The following is a 21620-nucleotide window of genomic DNA, read 5'->3' as shown; positions in this document are numbered from 1 at the left end:
TGAATGAGTTTGAAGCTATGATTACGGTATAGTCACAAGGAAAGTGTACTTATTCTGCTTTAATTAAAATTAAAATTACTTGAGAATTCACCATTGGGAGTACTTATTATTTAATACAACTTGCAGGTGGTGGTTGGCTGCTGCATCTGAGCAGACACTGCAAATAATGTGGCGCCTAAACTTTTTACACACACACAATTACATTCCTCTTCATAGGTAAGAGGACAATTGCATTAATCATATTTATTCTCCTATGTGGTAACAATAATTACTTTGATTTTTATCTTTGTACCTAATGTCGGAATGCCTCAAGCTCTCTTAATGTTGGTTATTTGCAAGAAGTATGTTCCAGATAAACCACAGAGCAAACTACCCAGAAATTAAACTGTTGTATGGGTGTAAATTACAGGATCAAATCCTAGGATTGCTCACTGCATAGAAAACAGGGAAGATTCTAGGATGAGGCACTTCTAACATTTTGTTAGGTGCTGTAAAGTAATCAAATCTTTTAGGAAGAATATTTAGGTGAAGCACACCCATGTTCCTTACATACTTCATCTTTTACACTTGGCTTCATTGCTAAGACTTAGACAAAATTTACATCTGTTTTCATACTGAATGTATGTCAAGTTTGCAATTCTTCTTGCATCTTTCTGCAAAATTGCAGTGAAACTAGTGGACATCCTGGCACAAATTGGTGAATATGAGTGCATATAAATCAGCATGCACTCTTTTACTGTCCATTCCCTTGAGTTGAAATGCTTGATTGTCATATTTTGCTACATTCACATTTTTAATCGTGTTAAAAAAACCTAGACATCTGAATAACTGTCAGAGGGGTAGCCATGTTAGTCTGTATCCACAAAAACAACAAGTCCATTGTTAGTCTTTAAGATGCTACCGGTTCCTCATTGTTTTTCTGAATAACTGTGTATCTTGAAGACAGTTGAAATGGTTGTTGGTAATTTTGTAGTTAAACATCAGTTATGTTAGTATAATTTTCTTTGTGTTCCCTTTTTTAATCTAAAAGTTTACTTGACTTTGATCATTGCTTGAACCAATGTTCATTTGTAATGAACTAACACATTATGTAATCAATATAACACAGAAACTGATGGTCTCTTCATTAAACAATGAAAAGGAATGTATTTTTTTCTTCCCTTTCTGCACTCTTGTACAGAGGAACTACTTTTTTGTCAGTGGAAAATAAACCTTTGGCTGCTTGAAAACAGTCTTGAAAAACTTTTGGCCAAGAGTTTGAAATTCTTAGAACTCTTTGTTTAAATGTGTAGCAAGTTTCATTCTTAATTAAAAGCAGACATTGGTGTTGACACATGGGGCATTCTTTAAAAACTGTGATATGGAATTTCCTCAGTGTTTTGGGGGGGAATGGGAGAGAGTCTTCAGTATATTTTTCTGTACAAAGGACAATGCTAAAACTTTGGCGATCTTAAAATTAACAAGCCTTAACTGAAATAGAAACGTCTGTAAAAATGATCCAGTAAAGTCTGATGTTTTTAGGGTTAGAGGTTAACTGGTTTTACTTTTTCTTGCATTACTAAGTTCCAGTAATCTTTTTTCAGCAAGCAGTCCCTGAAGTTTGACTGTGTATCCATTAGGTAGGAGAATTCTCTTACCTTTTGTTCTTACCCTGTCAGCAGCACTCCCTTGCTCATTAGATGTGGCTTTGCTTTTCCTAAACAAATATCCCTCTGTTTCTGTAATTCCCTACCTGTTGGACATCAGAAAGTCATATGGTAAATATTGTCATTATATGGAGGGATTTGTTAGTGGAGTCCCTCAAGTTTTCTTTGGGAAAACCCATGTGGTATGTTCTATTTTATGGGCATCATGGTCATGCTGTATTGCCACAAATTGATCAGAACAAGTTTGCTTGCTTGCCCTGACACTCTTCGCTGTGATTTGAAGATGAAAAAAATGAGTTCACCTCTATTTCTCCCCCTACCCCAAAGAAAAAGCAAATAGAATTTTACAAAGCAGCTTTATGTCTTGGCTTGATGAGAGTGGGTAACGACTTAAATATGGGTCTTGAAGATGGTGTATATGCTTTATTATGGATTCAGCTGTTGGAAGCTATACCATCAAATTCCCTTTGGACTCCCTCATCTTAATGATGATGTAGCACTTAGGCAAGATAAATATGAGATGGGGTGCACCTCTAGAGTCTGTTATTCCTTCGCTCTTTTTGACAAAAATTAAGATATTTACAATTGGCTTAATTCTCTTATGTACACCTTCTACCGCTGCCCCATTCTCTCCTGCTTATCTAGTACAGAATTAGCAGGGATGATTTTCTCAACTGTAAGGTCATCCTTTATCCTTTCCTGTGAGAAGGATGAGCCTCCTCTTGGATTGAATAAAGTTTTAAAGGTGACCTTGCACTGGTTGTTAGAGAAACTCATAGCAGAGCTAGGAACAGAACCCTGTATTCTGCTGTAATAGTTTATATGTAATGATAGAATGCTTCATGTCTCATATGATCATGCCTATGAGAAAAATTACTTCAGATATATGCTTAATTATACTAAATTTGGTCATTTAGGCCTACCCTCCTTTGTCCAGTGCTTTGAATTTTACAGATGCGATAGTATAAAATATTAGGCCCATATTATAGAAAAGAGAATAGTCACTGAAAGGCTGACTGACTTGTCCTGTGGGATAGTGCATTAGGCCTCAGCCTGTAAGCCAAAAGACATGTTCTACTCCTCAGTCTGATGCTTACTTCCTGTATACTCTTGGGAACCTCTTACCCCATTTATAAAATGAGGATATTTTTATGAGCTGGATGAGCCTTGTTATTGGTTCTTAAAACTTTATTGAAGTTGATAAGTGTGAACTCGCCCTTCAATTAACTGTAAACATAAGCCCCACCTAGGACAAAAGGTGTGTGTGAACCTGCCTAGGAGCTTTTGGGCTGAGTATCGTTTTGGGTAGGTGTGTTTGGGAATGTGAGAGAACACACAGATACTGAGGTCACAGACAAGAACAGAGAGAGAGAGAGAGGCATAGGAAAAGAGACAAGGAAAAGCCAAGCAGAAGTATGGAAGACACTAGGGAGAATGATTTTGGGGTCTAATGTTGGCTAAATGGGCCTTGGGGGGCTGGTAATCTGATAAACTGTTCTTGGTTCCATCTGCATTCAGAGACAGGTGACTTTGAAATAGTCTTATATACAAGAAGTGTACAAAGAAACACCTGGCTACCACCAATTTCTACACCTAACTGGAACATCCACAGAGGCCCTGACTTTGACTAGCTGCTCAGGTCAAAATGGGGGTAACCATATTAATGCTTTACCAGGGTCCGGATATTAAATAGAAATATTTTATAGTTCTTAATAAATTGAGCAGTTACCTGCCCTCTGCAGCTTGGAGGAGTATAGAACACCAGACGGAATAGTACTGTACAAACATACTTCAGCATGTCCTGTGTCTGTTTCCTTCCATACAATCTGGAGAAGGTGGGAGATTTTTGATATATAAATGAAAATAGATTAGGTTGCAGGAAGAGCGTGATTTTTATTTTTTATTTTTTTAATGAAAATGAGAAGCTATCCATAGAAAAGGAGTGTTCAGGCCTTGTTGGAGGAGATTGTGTAGTAGTCTGAACATAAAGCTTGCACAGCTAGGGGGTTCCAAAGAGGATGGCTCTAGACTGTTCTCAGTGGTAGCAGATGACAGAACAAGGAGTAATGGTCTCCAGCTGCAGTGAGGGAGGTTTAGGTTGGATATTAGGAAAAACTAGGAGGGTGGTGAAGCACTGGAATGGGTTACCTAGGGAGGTGGTGGAATCGCCTTCCTTAGAGGTTTTTAAAGTCAGGCTTGACAAAGCCCTGGCTGGGATGATTTAGTTGGGGATTGGTCCTCCTTTGAGCAGGGGGTTGGACTAGATCAGTGGTTCTCAAAGCCGGTCCGCCGCTTGTTCAGGTAAAGCCTCTGGCGGACTGGGCTGGTTTGTTTACCTGCCACGTCCGCAGGCTCAGCCAATCATGGCTCCTACTGGCCGCAGTTTGCCGCTCCAGGCCAGTGGGGGCTGCAGGAAGCAGCGCAGGCCGAGGGTAAACAAACCGGCCCAGCCCACCAGGGGCTTTCCCTGAACAAGTGACGGACCGGCTTTGAGAACCACTGGACTAGATGACCTCCTGAGGTCCCTTCCAACCCTGATATTCTATGATTCTAAATATTTACTCTCAATGAACTAGTCAATAAAAATGTGATTTATGGTGATGCAAACTAAGCCCAGGAAGGGTTTACTTGCATTCTCAAGTTAGACACAGCAAGTTCCAGGCTGTTTACTATGTAGATTTTTTCAGACCAGGCTTTAAAATATGAAAGTCTGTTTTCTGTTTGTGAAGCATTCTGCAAGAATGGGGGTTTGCTTTCGTCATTTCATGAAACTTTTTTTCTCTCCAACTATTGTGCAGTACTCTGTGTGTCAGTTGCTGCTACTCCTAGAGTTTCATTGTACTGTGTTTATATAACTTGTAAAGTGTTTTAGGAAGAAAGGTTCTATATATGTTTAAAATACACTTGCAGTATACTCCATATGAACAGAATATGTTAGGCAGCTGTTACAGCTTCTCCCCTTTCTCTCCAAGGAAACTCTTAGGCTAACGATAGTGATTAGTAATTACTAATTCTAAATTGCGGCAGTACTGGCATGAGTGTAGCTAAAACAAAGCAAGTTACTGGTGAGTAACCAGACAAGGCCTCTGTCGTGGGCAACTAGGTTCCAGTGGCCTTGGTTAAGGATCATGTTCTTATGGAATCAGTAAAATAGTTCTAGAATATGGAATAAGCACACACTGTTGTCAGTTCTTTGCCAGCCAGCAATTCCAAAGTTCTGGAGACTATGGCCTCTTCTTTTTTTTTTTTGGAATGGAATTTCCTTTCACTTCCTTCTGCAGGGCAAGTTGGAAAGATGCTGGAGGAGGAGCTCAGTGGGTTTCTGTCAGCTCTGTAGGCAGCAGCAGGAGGGAGCAGGGAGCTCAGAGCTGGGTTCAGTAACCAATCTTGAGCCCCCCTATAGTGTTCACCCTCCCTTCTTTGTCATCTTTTCTTTTTTGGAAGGGGGGTGCAATATGTGTGTTTCTCCCCTATTTCCCAGTGTACACAAAAAATATACCTGCATGTCTGCATAGTGGTGGTGACAGCAAAGAGTCCTGTGGCACCTTATAGACTAACAGACGTTTTGGAGCATGAGCTTTCGTGGGTGAATACCCACTTCATCGGATGCATGTAGTGGAAATTTCCAGGGGCAGGTATATATATGCAAGCAAGAGGCAGGCTAGAGATAACAAGGTTAGTTTATCCTCCCTGATTGAACTAACCTCATTATCTCTAACCTGCCTCTTGCTTGCATATATATACCTGCCCCTGGAAATTTCCACTACATGCATCCGACGAAGTGGGTATTCACCTATGAAAGCTCATGCAGAAATTTCCACTAGATGCATCCGATGAAGTGGGTATTCACCCACGAAAGCTCATGCTCCAATATGTCTGTTAGTCTATAACAGGGGCTATGGCACGGGTGCCGAAGGCGGCACACGAGCTGATTTTCAGTGGCACTCATGCTTCCCAGGTCCTGGCCACTGGTCCGGGGGCTCTGCATTTTAATTTAGCTTTAAATGAAGCTTCTTAAACATTTAAAAAACCTTATTTACTTTACATACAACAATAGTTTAGTTATATATTGTAGACTTATAGAAAGAGACCTTCTAAAAATGTTAAAACGTGTTACTGGCACGCAAAACCTTAAATTAGAGTGAATAAATGAAGTCTCGGCACACCACTTCTGAAAGGTTGCTGACCCCTGGTTTATAAGGTGCCATAGGACTCTTTGCTGCTTTTTGAGATCCAGACTAACACGGCTGCCCCTCCGATAGTGGTGGTGGTGATTTACAAATGCACCTTACTAGACCTATTTCTCTCCCTTCCCCAATTCTGGGATGGGAGGAGATCTTCCCATTCCCTCCAGACTGCTCCAGGTTTTGGGATAGGGTATGGCACAGGTGGTCCGTCTACCTGATAACTCTGTCACCACTCCCTTGTTGCCTCACTGCATCAGATGAGTTTTTTGGCACAGGTGGTCCTTTTACGTTGGTCTTAGGACTGCTAAAGCATGTTTAGGCAGCCATTGCTGCTCATGCTGGCTTTGCCCCTGCTGCTGATATAGGAGTCTACCGGGTGGGGCTTCAGACTGGAGAAAGGAGAGGATCCGGAATGGGGCCCTTAAATACAGAAATAAAATTTCTTAAAAGGTAAACACTGGCCACTTACTCTGACCATTACTTTTGTGAGGAGTTATGTCAGTGAGTGAAAATCACACTGTAAAGGACACTATCAGCTTGAAGTCTAGTCATTTTAAAAAACGAATGCAAGTTTTAGTTTTAAGTCCAGCACCTGCCCTTCAGTTATCCTACCAGTTTTTTGTGGTCTTACAATTGCATATTTGTATCTTTTTAAAAATGCTTCTTTTTCAGTTTTGCTGTGTAAAACACTCATACCTGCAGGGGGAACTGACAGCTGGAAAGTGGGGACAATGACTATACACACATTGCAGTAAGCAATCAAATGAGCAAAAAGGGGGATGGAGAGGAGGGGAGGGGGTGTACTTTTTTCTCTCCTGGTTACCTGATGCTCAGCAGCACTCATCTTAGGTGTTACTTGTAACAATAGAAAGAAAAAACATTTTCAGAGTGTAATTTTTAGGTTGACCATGTCCTTTTATTAAATTAACAACTTCTGTAGCTAAAGCAGGCCAGTCAGTCATTGGTCAGATGTGGGTTAACATGCTAGAACTGGAACTCTTTTCTGCCCACCAGTGCTATTAACCCTGAAAACCCAGTTTTCAGAGTAATCGTTGATTAATTTTCCATGAAAATGCAGCCTAAGGCTCTTGCTGAGGACTACATTTTTTGTTGTCTGTGTAATACTTTTATGACCTGAAATGAAGCTGTAACTGATATACTGAAACTGTGTATTATTTCAACTGCTGGCCCATTTTTGCTAGTTTGAATATAACTTTTAAATCTACCAATGGGATATGGAAAACAATAACGTTAAACAGAGCCTTGTTTTGCTGTTGATATGACAGAAACCTTAAAGGAGAAACATGCCGCACTTTACATTTCTTTCTTCTTCCATTTTCTTCAGTGTTTCTTGTTCATGTGGATTTTTGACTGTTAAACTTTATTGTTTCAGTTTGCATTATAGTGGGCTTATATATGCATTCAAATACACCTACAAATATGTATGCTAGTATTACTAACATAGGAAATCCTATATAATTGTACTGTGGACTGTATTCTAAGTCACTAGTGTAGCACTTTTGAGTAATAATTATTCCTTAGTTCCATTAACTCACTTGGAATTTTTTCCTCATCTCTAGTTTTAATTCCTGCAATAAATGGATTTGTTAGCGTTCTCTGTCAAATTTTCTTGGAAAATCCATTCAGAAACAAAAGGAAACCTTCTGTAATAGTTTCTACTGGTGCACTTCCTATCTACAAAGGCAGTTATAGGGATACAATCATCTCAAATTTGTTTTAAAATAATATACATTTGGAATCCTTGTGTGAGCATTCGGTATTTTGAAATTCAATTTCCAGAAAAATTAGCTGAACTTTTTAATGGCAGAGTTTGAGTTAACTAGAAGCAGTCACTGTTTTTTCTCCAGTGTCTTGAAATGCCTGCTAGTTAAATTATAATACCATCTTAAAAACAAGAATGAATTATTCTGTGTTATTAAAAGATAGAACACAGTTCATCATAAGTTAGGCAGTCCTTTTGTGAATGTTTCTATCACTTGTCTGGAATGCTAAGTATTAGCAGCCGTTAAACATTGCTCACAGCGACATGGGGCTTAAATTTTCTCCAAACAAGGAGTAAGGAAATCAGGGTGCATAGCATCTAGTTTTTGCCCAGTGATTATTCCACAATTTATAGAGAAATGTACTTTTTAGTTTGTGCCCCCAAAATAAGTAGGAATTCAGACACTTCATCCTTAATTTGTATTTTCTGAAGTTCCCTGTACAAACTCATTAAAAAGAAACTATGTGAACTTGTAGGGAGCTCAGAAATGATGAGAGTTTCTTCCTTCCCTGTCTCTACCTAGAGGTAAGGTTCAAAGTACTTGTGGAGCTCATGGGCTGAAAGTATAAGCTACATCTGCTACAACACTAAGAGCTGGAATTCATTGCATCTGTGTGTAGTACAGGCAGTCCTTGACTTTCCTACATTCGACTTACGACGAACGACACTTATGATGTTTCTGATTTGACCCCCTGATTCGACTTGGTTTAGACTTTACAATACTTGGTCCCGCAGTGGAGTGTGTTGCGGTTCCGAGTTACGATGTTTCGATTTACAACACAATTATCAGGAAGTAATTATGTCGTAAGTCAGAGGACTGCCTGTGTATCAATTCACTGGCCAGCCCATAGTTTGCCCAGAAATTCCTGTCTATGCTCCTACCTGGGGAGTTTCAGCAGAATGTGGCTCTCTATTGTGAAGGGGGCTGCAAAACCTCCTGTGCCTAGACTTTCCTTCCCGCACCTCAGTGGCCTTCTGTGACTGCTCAGTTGGCCACAGTTTGTCCTTAATTATTTATTTTGAAATTTTACACTGCTAGAGATGAATGGCATTTGGGGCAGGGAATGTGTGGATGTGAATATGAAATGACAGTTACTCCTGGGGGAGTTCTGTGCCAGTGCACATGTGCAGAATGCCTGTCCGCTGCAGATTTCTTTGCTTCCCCGCAGAAAAATTACTTTTCTGATGAGGAAACAAAGGGAAGCCGCAAGAGCAGTCACATGCCCCTCCCTAGCAGTGTGGGTAAGTTGTTTCAGGCACCTGAAGCAACTGGCGGATAGGGGGATGGCCCAGCCAGGGCTGAGTCAGACCCACTGGGAGCCAGGGCCAGGTCAGATTAATCCCTTGTCCCTCCCTGCCAACTTCCACCCCTGGACCGAGATCACCCCCCACCGACCTCCAGCCCCCTGCATCTGGAGCTCCCCTTGCCGATTCCCACCCCCATGCATCTGAACCCCCACTGCTGCACCCAGGCCACCCCCGCTTAGCCTTCTGCACTCAAACTCCCATCCCGATGAGCCCTACCCCCATGCACCTGGACCACCCCAATGAGCACCCTGCCCCCCTCACCCCACTGAACCCCAGCCAGCTGCACCTGGACCCTCATACCACCAAGCCCCACGCCCACAGCACCCGGACCCATCCCCGCTGAGTGAGTTTCCCCCACACCCAGACCCCCCCACACCCACTCAATCCTAACCACCTTCACCTGGACCCCCTGCAGATTCCCATTGCCTCTGTGCATCCAAATAGTCCCGGACTCCACACTGAGCTGCCTGCACCCATATTTCCCCACATAGAACCCTCTCACCCCACACCTGGATCCTCCCCACACTTAGCCCTGCCACACTTGGATCCTGCCGGGCTGAGCCTGCCTGCCCACACCTGGTGTGCCTGGTGCAGAGAGGCAGGGCCCTGGGGTGTTTCTGGGGTAGGCCCAGTCCTTGCACTCTCAAGTGCAGCCTTACTGCTGAGTCTGTTTCGGGGGAGGGCAGAGAGTTGCAGGATGATCTCCCACCTCCATGCAGCCAGTAGCCTGTGCTCCTCACTGCCATGCTGGAGCTACCACATATATTTATTGACAAAATTTGCAGAATTTTTATTTTTTTGGCACAGATTTGGGGGGGGGGGGCACAGAATTCCCTCAAGAGTCGACAGTATAGTGGGGCCAGCACTCTTAATGGCTTGGGAAGCTCTGTGACCCTTTGTTTTTGGTAGGTGTTTTATAATCTGTTTCCTCCTGGACTTTTCATAAGATACTGTTAATATACTCACTGAAATTTGGGTGGTCTCTATTTTTTTTCTGCTGTGATTCATGGAATTCTCATGAAAAGGCCATTCTACCTTGTCTTAATGGTTCTTATGCAGCTAGAACTATTGTTCAATAACTTCTTTAGGCTACATATTTTTCATTTCATACATAGAAGATGTGATATTTTGTTCACTAGGCAAGGGAGTATCTCGGGCACTTTTTTCCAAGGTTCTCCTATCATGGCACGATTGACATGAGTAATTTTGTTTAATAGAATGGATGAGATATAAATTACGACAGCAAAACCAAGAATTGTTGAAATAAACCACTTGTTAAGCTATAAGTAACATACTTTTAGTATTCATAGGGAAAGATGCCCCTTCCATTTACAGATTTCTGGAATGGAACATTTTAATTGATGTCCAAACAGTAACTCTGAAAGAATCTCATGCTGTTGGGCAGCCTTACCATATCAGTTTGTAGTACAGAGTCGTGCCTTCTTATTGGGCAAAGCATTTCAAAAATGTTTCTGGGGTTTTATTTGCAGCTGATATAAAAGTGTAGGACTGTCTGCATCTGTCTCCACTAGAATGGTGCGAACACAATATTGCACAGTATTGGTTTTAGTTTTCTTTGGTATGTGTTCTGTTGAAAGAGAAAAGTCTGGGAAAGGGTACAGGTTAGAATGAATGTTCACATTCTGCTTATTGTGACTTATTCTTTCCCTCTCTTGCTAACAATAACTTATTTGATGTGATTATTTTTGACTTGTTTTAGTCCTCCTTTTTGTTGTGATTTATGCCCTAGTTCTTAATGCATGTGTGGTGTTGACACTCTCTCTTAGTGCAACATTAACAAACAGATAAAAATCTCATCCTATGATGTCACTTTGGATTTAGCTATATAGCTCTTGCCTCTCTCTCTCAGAGCATTTTTTCATTTATTGCTAAATCCACACTGGATTCTGATTAAATAATTTTTATTCTGATGAATAAAAAATGGGTAAGTAGACATTTTTATTTTCAGTTCCCTTCATGAGAAGGGGATGTTGCAAGTTTTGATCCTTAAAAGATAATAGCAGAGTGCCTACAGGTGCTTTTCATAGTACGCTCTGAAACTTGTTAGTATTGAATTCCTACTTGAGTGCAGCCTTTGAATACTTATAGCATCATAACTGTCTTTTTATTATAAAATGTTTTGGAAGGATTTTTTAACTGCCATTTTTAAACAGTAGTATTGCACTGAAACTTAGTATTTGAATTTTTGGCTTAAAAATGAATTTATTATGTAAATGTTGTCTCTCAATTCAAATCTAAAGCGAGTAAAAATAATTTCAGGTGCTTGTTTTAAGTATTTTTCTTTTTTTATGTTGAAAAAGGATTCTGTGCTTATCCAATTACATTTTTATCTACATAAAATGTTTTGAAACAGTTTTCATTAATACTCAATGTTATAGTAATAACCAGTGGCCTCAACTAGGACTTGGGCACCATTCTGCCATACACTGTATGATTATAGAAGCAGGCATGATTCCTGATCTGAAGGGTGTAGAAATATTTAGTTGCATTACCTTGGTCATGCGGTTGCTATTCTTGGAGTATATGCTAGTAATTTTTTAATGAAAATTACAGCAATATGTTTTCTCTGAACTTCACTATGAATAGGAACCATCTGACGTTGAACAGATACTTTATTTTGTTATATTTGCTCTCATAGGGCTAGATCCTACGCTTATTGAAGTCAGTGACAGAGCTCCCATTTACTTCAGTGCAGGATTAGACCATAATTCAAATTCAGAAAGTCTAAACTGCATCTTTCTGTGAAAATGTTTTGACAGCCTATATTCATATCTTTTTTTAGTCTGGTAACTTTATTCGCTGCAGTAAACCAGTTGCTCTAGTCTATGTAATTATATACAAATGGTAAAATACAGAAAGATGTAAATCTGAAAGGTGCATTGGCTACAGAAAGATACACATAGTTTGGGATGGGAATACTAACACATTTTGAATAAGTATTCAAACTTTAAATTTATTTTAATTTCAAAAAAGACTTCAAATTGACCAGTTTTTTTTTAATAGATTAGCAGACCCTTAAGGCTCATCCTGTCAGTTTCCTTGTTTTTTAATTGTTCATTTCTTCCTAACCATTCTTAGGAAAGGCTAATAACATGAAATTATATCTTTCACATGCTCTTTTGTTACCACCAGAGGGTACTCTAGATTTCATTAGAGCAATGAGATATTGGCTGTATAAGACGCTTGTCTTAAGTCAAGACATAACTTGAATTTAGCCTGCAACCTGTTTTACAGGTACACAGGCAAAGCTTGTATGCTTCAGAACAGTAAACAAAATTATAAGAAGAGATCCCATACTTCATCATAGTGCAAAAGCTTGCTCAAGAAATAATTATCCTCACACCTTGATTTTTGCCTATGCCATATATTTTCCACAATTTAATAAAGCACAATCTTTTGTCATAAATGAAAGGATAAGAATATTTCTCATCTTAACTACATATGCACATTCAATATTTGTCATATTTTAAATAGTTGCAAATTATTACTTGATAAATGACACAAGTGTAGGTGTGACAACTTGATCTTAGCTCTGAGCATTTATTTAAAGGGTAGGGTTTAATGCAGTCTGAGGAATTGGCAAGGTCTATATGTCTTGATTAACTTTGACTGTTGATTCAGATTAGTTTCAGTCTCCACCTACAGATCAAACAGGGCACTTGTAGCAATTATAAATCACTGGTTTAAAATGTAAAGTTGAGAAGGTCCGTAGTATCTGTAGGTTTTACCCTGAAATTGTAATTTTTAAAAAATATCTATGTCCCTTGAATTCTTCTATCTTGTGCGTATGCATTCTGAAAGGTCTTTCGTTGATTACATAATGCTGTCTGTAAAACAGAGCAGAATTTGTTGCACAAATGTGGTGGTAGTTGAAAGCTTTTTTGGCTTTCTGATGATTCAGAAATGACCAAACTAAAATTTCAGTAGTTTAAAAATGAAAAGTGCTGCTGCTAACAGTATCTACAGATCTGAATGCATACAAATAATACGGAAAGATTTTTAAGTTGTAAGAAATTAAATTTTAAAAGTAGTTTGTGTACATGTTGAGTGAGTGGAGTACTGTAATGTTCTTTTAAATGTTGTTAGTAGTCCTGATCACTGCATTTATATGCAGCATTTCTCCACATTCTGAATCATCTCTAACCATTCATGTCTTTCAAATGCCCTTTTTTGTAGAAGGGGAGAAAGATGTTCTTGTTCCATATTTCCTGTAAGCACTAGATAATGAGACTCCAATAAATCTAAACACCTACTTCCCTTATTCCCTTGACTTTATGGCTGCCTGACGGGAGTGGAAGCTTTCTTTTCCTTCTCTTCTTCCATTCCAGAGTCTCTTGACTGGGAGAGATGAGTGATAATCGCTATTTTCATCACTAATTGGCTCTTGAAAGAGTAAGAATGTTCCCTTCTTTTCTAATCCTCACCCAGCTCCCTGGCTGCTGAGAGTGGTGGATCTCCATTATTCTGCCTTTCCCTCTAGTCTCTATTTTGAGTTGTCAGCCCTTGTGAACAGCGGTAGTGCTCACCACCCCTGCTACTCATAGGTTTGTCATGCCCCAGAGGGTGAAATTGAAATTCTCATATGCTCTCAACATATTGGGAATTGCAGTAGTGAAACTGATAGCTTTCACAAGCAACAAAAGACTATGAGCAGCGACAGAAGCATTGAAGTGGCCTAGCTGCAGACTCTGGAAGACAGTAGTGCACTGTTTTATGTTTGGCTCCCATTCAGAAGGAAATCTTCCTAATCATAGGAGCTAGGAACATAATTTCTTCTAAACTCTACATGACTGGACCGCCATGCAAGCCAGAGACAACTTTCTCTTCACAACTGTTTAGAGGGAGAGTGGATTTTCAAGCACTGAATTTTATATATTAACACGTCTTTCCTCTCTAACTGCCAGAACTTTTGCAGCACTTTCCTTTCAGCTTGGCAGATACAATATTCTCTTTCCCTAAGGCCAGTGCTGGTAATCATTTATTAGGTGGTTGGTAGAGAGTACTCCTATTGTATTTTTCTTCCCTTCAGTCAGAGATCAAAAACATCACTATCCTGATGAGCCTTGTTTTTGCTGATAAGAAGGCAGGATTATGTGGGTCATTTATAAAATGCCATCTGTTCAGTGCTATTTGTGAGAAGAGACTTTGAAGATATTTTTAATATATAACCTGGGAGTCTAGTTGCTTTGAACACTTAATTTTTCGCAAAAATCTCTCTACTCTTCTTCCTTAATCATGTGCATACCATTTGGCTCTGGCTTATGCTTGTTGTTATTATCATTGGGGTACTGATTTTAAACAAATCATTCAAAGAACTATATTACATCTTTCTTGTCTTTAACACTTCTCTAACTTGTTTTTGTGTTCACAGATTTGTTTGTAAATGCATCACAAAGAGGCAGCCCATAATGAAGAAAGCAAGCAGGTCTGTTGGCTCAGCGCCCAAAGTGTCCGGGATAAATAAAACTCAAACAATAGAAAAAATCAAACCAGAAAACGGCTCCTCAGTGTCTGCAGTAACAAAACTCTCAAAAACTGGAACATCAACATCCTTGTTGAAGGTAAGCTCTAATAGCCTTGATTTTTTTGGACAGTAAAGGATTTGGAAGGATAGAATTTTAGAATGAGTATACTGATGCAGTGGAAAACTGGGATTCATAATCTCTCAGTGACTGAAGAGAATTTCAGTAGTTACACAATGCAGGACAGATTGAGAGATTACGAATTCTGTGGTCATTAAATATTGCAGCTTTGGATGTGTTTATATGTACCATGGTGGAAGGCAATGCACCTTGTGAAACTTAACTTTCCTGACTTCTCTGTAAAGAGGGCAGAGTGGGAACTGAGCTGCCTTCCACTGGGCATCATTAATCGCTCTCTGACAGGGAGTGTCATGTGGTGCTCTTGAATGACTTTCTTTGACTGACTCGTGGAGTGGTTGTAGGATGATAAGCTCTGTGTCAAGATTAAAAATTCCAACTGAAATTTCTCAAGAGGGATACTTCAGTGGGGAATTGAGAGGACTGTATTACTTTTAAGAGACTGCCTGATTGGTATACTTAACGTTGGTGACTGGTGTCCGATCCATGCAGCCACACTGTTCCTAGTTTTTCATTTTTTCTCCATTTTGTATCTGGAGTGGAGCTTCAGCCCAAGTGGTGTGTGCTGATCCTACCTTCCATCTTCTTCTTTGTCTTGTAGGTTTCTCCTTACTCTCAGCATAACAAGGCACCAGGCTTTGGAGCATATGTGCACATCACATTGCACCTTTTACATCCCCTGGGCCCTTTAAAATTGAATGGTGTAGTCTCAGGGAACATCACTGGGAGCAAGCATGTGACTTACAGGAAGCCAGGTATAATATTTCCTGCCTCTTAGATGGGTGCAGACAGGAGACATCCATGATCAGAGGGATCCATGTCCAGGGGTCTCCAAAATAACCAGACAGGATTACCAAAATCAAAGGGTGTTCCTTTCCTCTACCAGCTGATAGAAATTAGAAAAGTCTTGGATAGATACTACCCGGAATTTTGTGGTGGTTGTTTTGGGATGTTGTTTTGACAATAAAATGAGCCTTGAATACAGGGACGTGTGAAGTGCCTTGTACTTGGGACTTTATTTTCTCTCCCCAGCTGGTGAATCTGCACATTATCTTATGTTTAGAAATAGATTCCTGACAAAACATTGTTTGTATCTTGCATCCTGTTTAATACAAAACCATCATGTGATACGTAACCATTCTGAGTAGTGTCCAGTGTCATCGACAACTGTCCTCTTAAGAGCTGACTGGCATGTACTTCTGACTGTGGTGTGTAGCTTACTCATCAAGAGTTTCCAGCTGTCATATCTTTAATCAAAACAAAGAAGAGAATGATCTATCTATCTCTGAAAGGATTTGGCCTGCTATGTGTTTACAATTTTCTCTTTTTATCAGTAGCACTTCAGGCAACTCAGGTGTACAATTTTAAAAAGTATTATGTCAATTACACGCATCTTAGGCACAGCAAGAAATTCCCTTCTTAACTAGTGACTGACAGTTGTTGCACCTTAAGGGTTTTAGCTAGGTTTTAGTGACATAGTTGAGTGACTCATTCTTGTGCAGTTGTCGTCATGCCAGCTGTGTGAAATAAAACTACGTACATCTTTCAAGTGTTCCCATATGTAGGAGAAGTTGGAAGGTTTTAGTTTGTAGACTTAGTCACGCTGGCAATTTATATGTCTGAGGGAGTTAAAATATCAGTAAGCAACTGCCATTTTAAAAGGAACGTATCTATGTAATTTTATCATTTATGGTGTTGTCTATGAAGCCTCTGGCATGCTGTCTTCTTCACATAGAAAATGTGTCATCTAACCTTTAAATTTATTGGAGTCTGCTGTATTTTTTTGTGAATGTTAATACATATTCCTAGACAAAAGTTGTTTAGCTGGAGTTAAGATTGAAAACATATCAGTAATTTAAGTTAAAATTAGGGCTGTCGAGCAATTAAAAAAATAATCATGTGATTAAAAAAATTGTGATTAACTGCACTGTTAAACAATAATAGAATACCAGAGTTTAAGTATTTTTGGATGTTTTCTATATTTTCAAATATATTGATTTCAATTACAACACAGAATACAAAGTGTACCGTGGTCACTTTCTATTTATTTTTTATTACAAATATTTGCACTGTAAAAAAACAAAAGAAATAGAATTTTTCAATTCATCTAATACAAGCACTGTAGTACAACATCTTTATCATGAAAGTTGAACTTACAAATGTAGAATTAAGTAAAAATAAAAACTGCATTCAAAAATTAAATTTGCATTCAAAGACTGCATTCAAAAATTGCTCAAACAAGTTTGTTTACATTTGCAAGAGATAATGCTGCCCACTTCTTGTTTACAATGTCACCAGAAAGTGAGAACAGGCGTTTTCATAGCACTGTTGTAGCTGGCGTCGCAAGATATTTACGTACCAGATGCTCTAAAGATTCATGTATCGCTTCATGCTTCATCTACCATTCCAGGAGACATGCGTCCATGCTGATGATGGGTTCTGCTTGATAATAATCCAAAGCAGTTCAGACCGACACATGTTCATTTTCATTATCTGAGTCAAATGCCACCAGCAGAAGGTTGATTTTTTTTTTTTTTTTTTTTTTGGTGGTTCGGGTTCTGTAGTTTCCGCATCGGAGTGTTGCTCTTTTATGACTTCTGAAAGCATGCGCCACACCTCGTCCCTCTCAGATTTTGAAAGGCACTTCAGATTCTTATATCTTGGGTTTGGGTGCTGTAGCTATCTTTGTGTTTTGTCAAATCTGCAATGAAAGTGTTCTTAAAATGAGCATGTGCTGAGTCATCAACCGAGATTGCTATAACATAAAATATATGGCAGAATGCAGGTAAAACAGCAGGAGACATACAATTCTCCCTCAAGGAGTTCAGTCATAAATGTAATTAACGCATTATTTTTTTAATGAGCGTCCTCAGCATGGAATCATGTCCTCTAGAATGGTGGCTGAAGCATGAAAGGGATACGACTATTTAGCATATCTGACATGTAAATTCCTTGCAATGCTGGCTACAAAAGTGCCATGTTCTCACTTTCTGGTGACATTGTAAATAAGAAGAGGGCAGCATTATCTCCTGTAAATGTAAACAAACTTGTTTGTCTTAGCGATTGGCTGAACAACAAGTAGGACTGAGTGGACTTGTAGGCTCTGACTTTATATTGTTTTGTTTTTGAGTGCAGTTATGTAACAAAAAAAATTTACATTTGTAAGTTTCACTTTCACAACAAAGATTATATTACAGTACTTGTATGAGGTGAATTGAAAAATACTATTTCTTTTGTTTATAATTTTTTACAGTGCAAATATTTATAATAAAAATAATATACACTTTGATTTCAATTACAACACAGAATACAATATATATAAACATGTAGAAAAACATCTGAAATATTTAATAAATTTTCATTGATATTCGATTGCTTAATTATGTGATTAAAACTGCGATTAATCACAATTAATTTTTTGAGTTAATTGCATGAATTAACGGTGATTAAACGACAGCCCTAGTTAAAATACCTAAATAGAGGTGATGTAATTTATTATACATCATTATATAAACCCAGAACACTCAGTTAAAGTTAAACTTAAAGAAATCCAAACATATTAAGGTTTGGAAATGCACAGTTAAGGCACTAAAACACCAACCTGTAGTGACACCATGTAATTAATCATAAAATTATTATGGTTCATAATTTTTTTTTTGGTTCCAGATCAGACTGAACTCATTAAACTGATATTTAACGACACACCTCACCCACCTTGTGTCTCAAATAGTGGATTGACTACTAGTGCGTGTTATCCAAGCAGCAATGTATTGAATGTGTTTTTTAGATCTTAAAATATATTGTGTTTAAAAATATTCACTTGTAATAACAGCAGCTTTGATTAGTTAACATTTCTGGTCCTGCACTTCGTATCCAGTCATGTTAATATCCTTTTCCCTTTTCAGACAAAAAGTAATGATGACCTTTTAGCGGGAATGGCTGGTGGTGGGGTGACTATGACCAATGGTGTGAAGGCAAAGAAGAGCACCTGCACATCCACAGCATCTTCAGCTTCAGGGACCACCATGAACAACCTGGAGAATAAACCCAAGACTATTACAGGTACAAGGAGATATTAGTCTCAAAGGGTTGTTTCCTTGGCTTTTTTTTTTTTTGTTCTGTTATGAAACCATTGCAACTCTTCCATAGGCAGGGACCAAAGCACCTAACGAAGAGCTCAGCAAAGGCCAGGCCAAATAGAGCACTCTGCCAATGACCCTTCTCACCCAGTTTGTATTGATAATCCTTGTATTGCAAATCCTTCATATACTATTTTTTTTATATTGGTCATTTAGCTTTTTCTGTAGTGGTATTCTCTGGGACCAACAGCTAATGTAGACTTATGCTGCTAAAATAATCCCTACTTTGGGCATTAAAGGTTTTAGGTAAGGGATGAATATCTTCAATATTGGGTATTGTGTTAAGCTAGTCATCTCCACGGATGTACGTAATTAAGGATAAATAATTTTGTAAAGTCTTCAGGCAGGTCTGACATTCCATAGTGTTTATCACCACACAATTAGTAGAAATATGGTTGTTATCTAATTGCTACTTTTGGGGCTCAGTAAAGTTAATAAATTGTAAGTCACCTTACAGTAAAGAAGTGATGATACTGCTCTCTACTTCAGCATTTTTGAGTGAGAATGGTGAGAAACTGAATTTGATGGTGAGAGTATTTAAATACTCTGATTTCATTCTTGGATCAGAATATACATGTTTATAAAAAGTACTCAACTGGCATACCTAAAAGTGAAGATGTAGCTATGATCTGTGAACTTAAAGAGAGGATATCAAGTATCTTACATATAGTTACTCTTCCTTTTTGTATACAATTTATTGGAAACTTTAGGAGAGAATCTCTGTTCCTCTTGCAAACAGTAGGGTTTTTAATCCTTGGGGGGGGGCTTAACATGTCTTTAGACACTATAAAGAATGTTTAAACCTATTTGAGATTCTCATAAATAGACCACATATTTCATTTTTGAAAGTGTGGTTTAGAATGGCAGCCATTTTATAATCATAGCAAAATATATAGTCTTATATATGTAATTTCATACATGTACTCACGTTGCTGATTTTTTTTAAATGAATTAAAATTAAATTTTTAAAAACATACAGGTACGAGTTCCACAGCCAAGCGTAGCACTTCATCTGGAAATAAAGAATCTAGCTCTTCTAGGGAAAGAATACGTGATCGTTCCCGTCTGAACCAAAGCAAAAAACTGCCTTTGACAGGACAGGGGACTAATGATACCATTCTGGCAAAACGTTCCCGTAGTCGTACTAATCCAGAGTCTGATGTTCGGATGAGTAAATCCAAATCGGACAATCAAATCAGTGACAAAGCTGCTTTGGAAGCTAAAGTGAAAGATCTTCTGACTTTAGCAAAAACTAAAGATGTGGAGATTTTACACTTGAGGAATGAACTCAGAGATATGCGTGCTCAGCTGGGCCTTAATGAAGATCAGCATGAGGGTGATGAGAAGTCTGAGGAAAAAGAGGCCATTGTTGTTCACCAACCAACTGATGTAGAGTCTACATTATTAGTGTTACAAGAGCAAAACACTGCCATCCGAGAAGAGCTCAACCAATTGAAGAATGAGAATCGAATGTTGAAGGACAGATTAAACGCATTGGGCTTTTCTTTGGAACAAAGGCTAGACAACTCTGAGAAACTCTTTGGCTATCAATCTTTGAGCCCAGAGATCACAACTGGTAACCACAGTGATGGTGGTGGCACTCTTACATCTTCAGTGGAAGGTTCTGCTCCTGGTTCAATGGAAGATTTGTTGAGTCAGGACGAAAACACCTTAATGGACAATCAGCATAGTAACTCCATGGATAATTTAGACAGTGAGTGCAGTGAAGTTTATCAGCCACTTACATCAAGTGATGATGCCTTAGATGCTCCATCGTCTTCAGAGTCTGAAGGAGTACCAAGCATAGAAAGATCTAGGAAAGGAAGCAGTGGCAATGCAAGTGAAGTTTCTGTAGCTTGTCTGACAGAACGGATACACCAGATGGAAGAGAACCAGCATAGTACAGCTGAGGAGCTTCAAGCAACACTTCAGGAACTTGCAGATTTACAACAAATAACTCAAGAGCTGAACAGTGAGAATGAAAGACTTGGAGAAGAAAAAGTAATTCTTATGGAATCCTTGTGCCAGCAGAGTGACAAGTTAGAACACTTCAGCCGACAGATTGAATATTTTCGCTCCCTTTTAGATGAACATCACATCTCGTATGTTATTGATGAAGATATGAAAAGTGGGAGGTATATGGAGTTAGAGCAACGGTATATGGACCTTGCTGAGAATGCTCGTTTTGAACGAGAGCAACTGCTGGGTGTCCAGCAGCATCTGAGCAACACTTTGAAGATGGCAGAGCAAGATAACAAGGAGGCCCAAGAAATTATAGGGGCACTAAAAGAACGGAACCACCACATGGAACGAATTATTGAGTCAGAGCAGAAAAGTAAGGCAGCATTAGCAGCCACCTTAGAGGAGTACAAAGCCACAGTAGCCAGTGACCAGATTGAGATGAACAGGCTAAAGGCTCAGCTGGAGCATGAAAAGCAAAAAGTGGCTGAACTGTACTCTATACACAACTCTGGAGATAAATCAGATATACAAGATTTGCTGGAGAGTGTCAGACTGGACAAGGAAAAAGCAGAGACTTTGGCCAGCAGTCTGCAGGAAGAGCTGGCTCTCACTCGCAATGATGCTAATCGATTGCAGGATGCCATTGCTAAGGTAGTGTTCAAACAATTATCATTCTATATCTTATACATATAAGCCTCCAAGCCTCCCTCTACTGTTCATTACAGTTTTTCAATTTGTTCCTTGGATGTATGTGACCAGTTATGAGCTTTGCCAGAATGTGCCTGTATTCAAAATTTTTCTATTGGATCTTATGTACAAAAAAAGTGTGTCCTTTTATGAAGCTTTTTACACCTAAACTCAGCTGTGCTGGATTACTTGTATAAATGACACATGTTTAAGGGGAAAAAATAGATATGTAAAACCTTAGTGGAATTAAGCAGATCATTGGTTTTTAAATAAAGCGATTGTGGGAC

At 39.0% G+C, this 21620-nt stretch overlaps 1 protein-coding gene across 8 annotated transcripts in view; it reads left to right on the top strand.

Annotated features, from left to right (window-relative positions):
* Positions 1 to 21620, top strand: part of SPECC1L (sperm antigen with calponin homology and coiled-coil domains 1 like) — a 101004-nt gene that overhangs the window by 5223 nt on the left and 74161 nt on the right. For all 8 annotated transcript variants that reach the window (XR_005589735.1, XR_005589733.1, XR_005589734.1 and 5 more), the window contains exons 2-4: positions 14317 to 14506; positions 18451 to 18607; positions 19664 to 21297. Coding sequence is in view for 5 of the 8 variants with exons in the window: in XM_039505844.1 (XP_039361778.1) it covers positions 14354 to 14506; positions 18451 to 18607; positions 19664 to 21297 (1944 nt within the window). In the remaining 3 variants the exon portion in view is untranslated. The remainder of the gene's footprint in view (positions 1 to 14316; positions 14507 to 18450; positions 18608 to 19663; positions 21298 to 21620) is intronic.

This window comes from Mauremys reevesii, linkage group 18 (genome assembly GCF_016161935.1).
Source record: "Mauremys reevesii isolate NIE-2019 linkage group 18, ASM1616193v1, whole genome shotgun sequence".
NCBI classification, from domain to species: Eukaryota; Metazoa; Chordata; order Testudines; family Geoemydidae; genus Mauremys; species Mauremys reevesii.
The sequence above is the reverse complement of the archived record's forward strand: the minus strand, read 5'-3'. Positions and strand labels throughout refer to the sequence as shown.